The 6000-nt window shown below is 39.9% G+C and overlaps 2 protein-coding genes across 2 annotated transcripts; one reads left to right on the forward strand and one right to left on the reverse strand.

Moving 5' to 3' along the window:
- The first annotated feature begins 925 nt into the window (after positions 1-925).
- Positions 926-2513, forward strand: LOC115759078 (tektin-2-like). The gene is made up of 3 exons (XM_030699911.1): positions 926-1188; positions 1248-1673; positions 1798-2513. Exons 1-3 carry the CDS (start codon positions 977-979, stop codon positions 2453-2455), a joined length of 1296 nt encoding a protein of 431 aa, XP_030555771.1. The 5' UTR covers positions 926-976; the 3' UTR covers positions 2456-2513.
- A 1523-nt stretch (positions 2514-4036) lies between these two features.
- On the reverse strand, positions 4037-5308 carry LOC115759268 (aspartic proteinase A3-like). The gene has a single exon (XM_030700169.1). The coding sequence runs from the start codon at positions 5306-5308 to the stop codon at positions 4037-4039; it is 1272 nt and encodes a 423-aa protein (XP_030556029.1).
- Between the last annotated feature and the right edge of the window lie 692 nt (positions 5309-6000).

Here is a 6000-nt window from a genome sequence, read left to right on the forward strand (position 1 = left end):
AAATGAAGTGATTGATACATAGCTGGGCTTGTATACACTCAGAGAAAAAGGTGTAGGTATTCTAAAGTTAATTTATATATATATATATATATATATATTTTAATTATATCTATCATTTTAACTAGTCGATTTTCACACATTTTCCTCTCCACTTGGGCAAGCATTTTGTTTGTAATGAAGCACGACCGATTTTATGTTTTTTTTTTTGTGTCATTTAAACAATCTGATTTTCACTCATTTTCCGCTCGACGTGGTGAATCGCTTGCACGCTTAATAGAATTCCCACGCACTTTCTAGTATAAATACCCTTCCGGGCTTAATATTTATTTTATATTATATCCATCTCATTCATCCATTTCCGGTCACGAATTTTCTTTTATGACTGTATTCAATTCCCATCATTACATTTTGATTTTCACTGTCACTTGCCGCTCATGTGGTGGAACAACTTTTACACATATTTTCATTAAGAACTAAGTCCCAAAGAATTCCCAGTTTCTTTTCCGTTCGGGTGGAACTACTTAGACTAGCAATAGGTTGTTTCTTATTTTTGTTTCTTATTTATCCTTTAGGTCGATTGGACGAAATTAAAATTTCTTTTGTGAAATCATCCTATATATGTCAAATGTTGACCATCATTCATTATTAACAAACCTCCATTATTGCGGAGCTAAAAATTCAATTTCATAAATTTGTTTCAAAAAATGTTAACAAATTGAAATTTTGCATTGCAATTTCGCAAAATGTTTTCGCATTGTCAGCATAGAGATCCGGAGATCTAGTAGGCCAGCTTCAGAGCAAATGTAGCACAATGAAACTTATAAAATGTTATTAAAATACTACACTTCAAAGAACACACACACATATACAAAAATATAAAATATATAAAAATAGCAAAAAAACAAAAAAAAAAAAAATAATAATAAAATAAAAACCAATAATAATATATAAATAAAAAAAAATAAACCGATTCAAAATGAATTATAATGCGATATCGACACAGGAAAAGCCGTTCCTGAAGCTCATGATGGCCGACTGGCATGCCCGAGTCAGTTGTCTTTGTAATGTGGCCAGTGCACGCTGTGCCGATACCTTCGACTTGCGATATTCATCGCGTAAGCTGTGCAATGAGACGCGCATAGAGCGCCACTGGTTAAAAAACGAGACGAATACAGCGCTGGACAATCGGTAAGTTGTACAAGGCCTTTGCGATTGCCAGTATGCTGAGATTTGATATTTGTGCGCAGCATTTTGGAGGTCACAAGCTGGCGTGAGATCATTTCCAAGGCATTTGAGCGCCTGGAGAACGAAATTAATTTGCTGAAGGGGGCGAAAACGGCGGCAGAACAAGAGCTGGATCGAGAGTCACGCCAAATATCGGTGATAAAAGAAATGCTTAGTCTGCGCGACAATCGCATCGCATCCGAGCTGACCTACGACAAGGCGAGCTTTGAGATCAAAAATGAACTGGTCTTATTGGAAAACAATCGGCGTTTGCTGTCGGAACTCATCCAGAAGGCATGGGAGAAGCTTTTACATCTTGAGGAGGTGCGCTTCAAGGTTGATCAAGAAGTCAAGAACAAGCTGGAGACCATAGAGATAGACAGTGCACAAAGGTCGCTAGATAGAAATTCATCTGAAATATCCTACAAAGTGGAGGCTATTCCCCTAGAGTAAGTACAGAAATAGGGGGTTTCTTAAAGGTGCGATGCTTTCTATTTGGTGCCAATGAAGGAATATGACTGCAACTTAAGGTTTCTCATAATGGCCTTCTCATTAAAATCGGAATATTTGCAGCTTCCAGACATATAGTGCATGGTTGGAGCATACACAAAATGTAAAGACGTCGGTGGAAAACGAACTGGTCGATGCAGCTGCCATGCGGGAGGCGCTGCACTTGTGTAGCCTAAAGGCACGCGGCATTCTGGCTGGCCAGGATGAGTGTACCGAAGTCTATATACGCATTCGGGTTTTCCAGACTCAGCAGGTGATCAATGAGCTGTTGTGGCAGCAGATGAGGCTGGGCGAAGAGATGAAAGTGACCGTCTGCGAGATTCAGACGCTGGAGAATGAAGTGCGCGATGCCTCAAAAGATATACGTTTGGCCGAGACGCGACTGGAGAATCGTGCACAACGCTACAAAACTGAACTGTGCCTGGACAATGCACACGATCTTCTGTGTCGGGAGCTGGAAAATCTGCGCGAGATTCGTCGCTGTCTGCAGAACAAGCTGGATGAATTGAGGTTGAATTGGCAAATAATATCGGAGCATGCACAAAAGATCAGCTATGATCTGGATAAGAAGCAGCTTACGCTGATGAATGACAAGCAAATGCTGGTGGAGCGTCAGCACTTCAAGAATGACGAGGCTGGACTGAAGTTGCCCAGTTCGAGTCCCCAGACCGATCGAAATATTGTTCTCACACACACTGAGAATATAACTGAAAAGGACTAAGAATGCATCGAATAATGTAGTGTAATCATTTTTACTTTTAATAAAGTGTCGGAATGAATAGCTGAAAACTGTTGAGAAGATGTTTCATCTATTATCATAAGAAATTTCATATAAATATAATTATTTAGCAACAACTCTCCAGTTAAGCGATATGAAACAAGTACGAGTTCTTTAACACGTTGCGTCTTTAAAACTCTAAAGTTTTGCTTTGCACCGCACTCGTAAACGTTTAAATTTGACATAAGATGTTTTCATATTCATAAGATGTTTCATCCTTAACTATAATATATACCTTACAAATTAAATATGTTGAAACTTAAACTCGCATTACAGCGTATTTATCGTGCCAGCGGAAAAGCTCTTTAATTTTGCTTTGCGTCCCATTCGTAAACGTTTAAATTGTTTTCATATAAAACTATCCTCATACAGAAGATGTTTTATGATCAAATAAAATATATTTATGCACTAACTCACCAATATTGCGGCAATTCTAGACGATTACAGGGTATTTCTCAGGTCACGCCATCTTAAGAGCACTTATCATTTTTTTTGTGTCGCATTCGTAAACGTTTTAGCAACGGCAGCAGCGCTCTAGCAAATGGAAATAAAACAGTTTATTAATTTTAAAAGTATTATTCATAATTTTAAATTAATTCTATTTTAATTAAACTCATAACAAACAACTCATAATTTTTTCCAGTGTTGTCATGCTACTGCGCACTCTTAACGTGCTCTAAAATTACACGTGCTAAGCTCAGGTATTTATCAATGAAGCTATCTTAAGTTCTCGAAATTAATTGAACAAATGTGAGCCCATTATTACTCATCAGTTTTTGAGAGGTAAACAATGCGAATTGTTTACCAATGTTAACCGAATATTATTATCTGTCTTAAGTGTGTCTGATAATGTCTGATAATGCGAAAGTAATCTATAATGGGGTGAAATGTACAGAAATAGGAAAATTATCATAAATAAGGCTTAGGATTTTCAAAGGAAATTGAAATCGGAATCTAAATTTCAAACTGAAATGCCATGTACTCTATGGTAAAATATATGGTGAATTTACTATATATATATATTTTTTGGATAGTTTTAGTTTTAATCCTATAATATTTCAATGTTGTATTCTTACAGACAGTTGAGAGGAATTTCTTGGAAGTGCATATAGTTTTATTAACTTTGGTAGCATGTGTAATAAAATTAAATATGGTGTAACAATTGATAGAAATATGCTATGTAAATAGTCTTATATACATTTTTTTGTTCGATAGTTTATGGTGCAATTTTTATACCCTGGTAAAGATTTGTATTATTCTGAGATCGACGCGTTCATACATGCGGAAAGATGAATAGTCGGAAGGACAGACAGACGGACATAGCTAGATCTACTTGGTAACTGATGCAGATAATGAATATATATGTATATATAATATTATATTTCAATCGGTTCAGAGTTTTAAAGTTCGTTTTAAGAAATCTTTTTCAAGATATTATATATTATATATTATAAAGTCTGAATAGTTTAAGATAATAAATTCTTCCCAATTGATTTAACAGTACTGATGTCGCATGTCATGATACTAGATCTTAGGCGCTATGCCAACGCGTTTGTACTCCATGTCGAACTCCATATAGAAGGGGCCCATAAACACATCACCCAAGACCCAAATGTTAGCGTAGTCCGTGCCACGGTCGTCGGTTAGCTCGGCGCTGCCATCATCCAAGCTGGTGAAGCCCGAAACACACACATCCTTATACTGAACCACATAGCTGGCGGGGGGCAGCACGAAATCGCGCCGACCAATGTTGAATGTGATGCTCGGCAGCGTGGACACACGGGAGCAGGGCAACGTATAGACGCCATCGCGCTTGTCCGCCTCGGTCAGTCCGAGCTGCGCATTGATGCTCTGGAGTGCGGCGCGAGGAGCAACAATTAGTGAGGTGCCGACATCGACAATGGCCTGACACTTGCTGCAGAGCTTGTTGCTGCTGCCGAGGACAATGCTGGCGACGGTGAACTGCCAGTAACCGACCTTGGACAAGGGCACATAGGTCAGGCAGCCGCTGTACAGAGTTGGATCGCTGGGTCCCAGCAGCAGCGTGCCACCATTGGAGTCGATGCTGCCCGTATTGTTGCGATTGAGATAGAACGAGAACGTCGGCTGCGAGATGAGCTCCTGTTCGATCAGATTGTACATGGGCGGCTTGACATCCCCAATCGAGATCTGCTCAAAGCCCAGTCCAAAGATGCCATCGAAGTTGGAGCGACTGAAGACGTCCGGGGGCAGCGAGGTAATCTCCGCAAACGTTTGCCCCTTGATGCTCAGGCCTGCCAGCTGAACGGTGTCCGTGGAGAGGAAACCCTTCAGAATGGTGGCCTGATTGTTGCGCGTGGCGTACTGTATCTCAAAGGCGCTGCCATTGGCCACATAGCTGCTGGACAGGCTGGAGTCGTAGCGCTGCAGCTGCAGACAGCTGTCGGCGGGGCACTGTACCGAGGGCACCCATAGATTGGATGAGGCCGTGTCGAACAATATCTTGAAGGTTTGGCTGCTGCCGATCTTAATGCTGCCATAATATTCCGTATTGTAGGCATTGCCCAGCGGCACTTCCGCATTCCCTTTGCTGGCAGACATAATCTGCAGCGCTCTCACCGTCTTTAGCCCGAACTTGGCACGCAGCGCCGTCGTCTCGTATTGCAGATACTTGAGCGACTCCTCGCGATTTTTCTGCCGCTTCAGCTGCACCTGATGCCCCCTTCTGCGTCGTCTCCCCTCCACGCAGGCGCTAAACAGCAGCAGTTGCAGTAGCGCCAGTCCCAGTAACAAATTCGGCATCCAATTCCAATGCATGTTCTCAACTTAATGTGGCCCGCAATTCATTCAACCTCACGTATTTATAATAATTGTAATACCATATGCGAAAAGTGCCGAATATTTCAAATACTGCTGCGTGCTGCTGTTTATCTCAGGGGCTCAGTTATTTTCTGGGGCATTCAAGAGGATGGATTTGATCAGCTCGGCTCAAGCTAAGAAACGTGCCGCATAGGCAATTTATTATCAAATATAGAAATCGTTTACTTTTTGCTAGTAATAAGAAGCTGCAAAACGCTTGGGATTCTTATGGATAACAACCTTTAAAATATATACATATATATTTTCAAAGATCCAAGTCAAGTTCTAAAATCCCTTAAATCAAAAAAAAAGATATCTGGGCATAATAAATTTGGTATTGTATTTTTCAAGAACAATTTTTAATTTTGATATATTTCTATTCTTCCAAAATTTTGTTTGTGTGGCGCCATCGTGCGGCCGATGGAAGCGCAACTTTCGCCCTCTAACGGCCTGAATCTTGCGCCATCTGTTGGCGAGCAGTGCAGTACTTGTTGAATAGCCAAGACAATAACCAACATTTCCTAATTTCTTAATTATTTTAAAATAGGTTTTTTGTTAATAATTATATTAACATTTTTTTTAAAATAATTAACAAATTTTTTTTTGGAAAATTTAAAAACTTTTTTCATATTTCACCAATGGTTAAAATG

Source organism: Drosophila novamexicana, unplaced genomic scaffold (genome assembly GCF_003285875.2).
Source record: "Drosophila novamexicana strain 15010-1031.04,08,12 unplaced genomic scaffold, DnovRS2.1 tig00000193-arrow-pilon, whole genome shotgun sequence".
NCBI classification, from domain to species: domain Eukaryota; kingdom Metazoa; phylum Arthropoda; class Insecta; order Diptera; family Drosophilidae; genus Drosophila; species Drosophila novamexicana.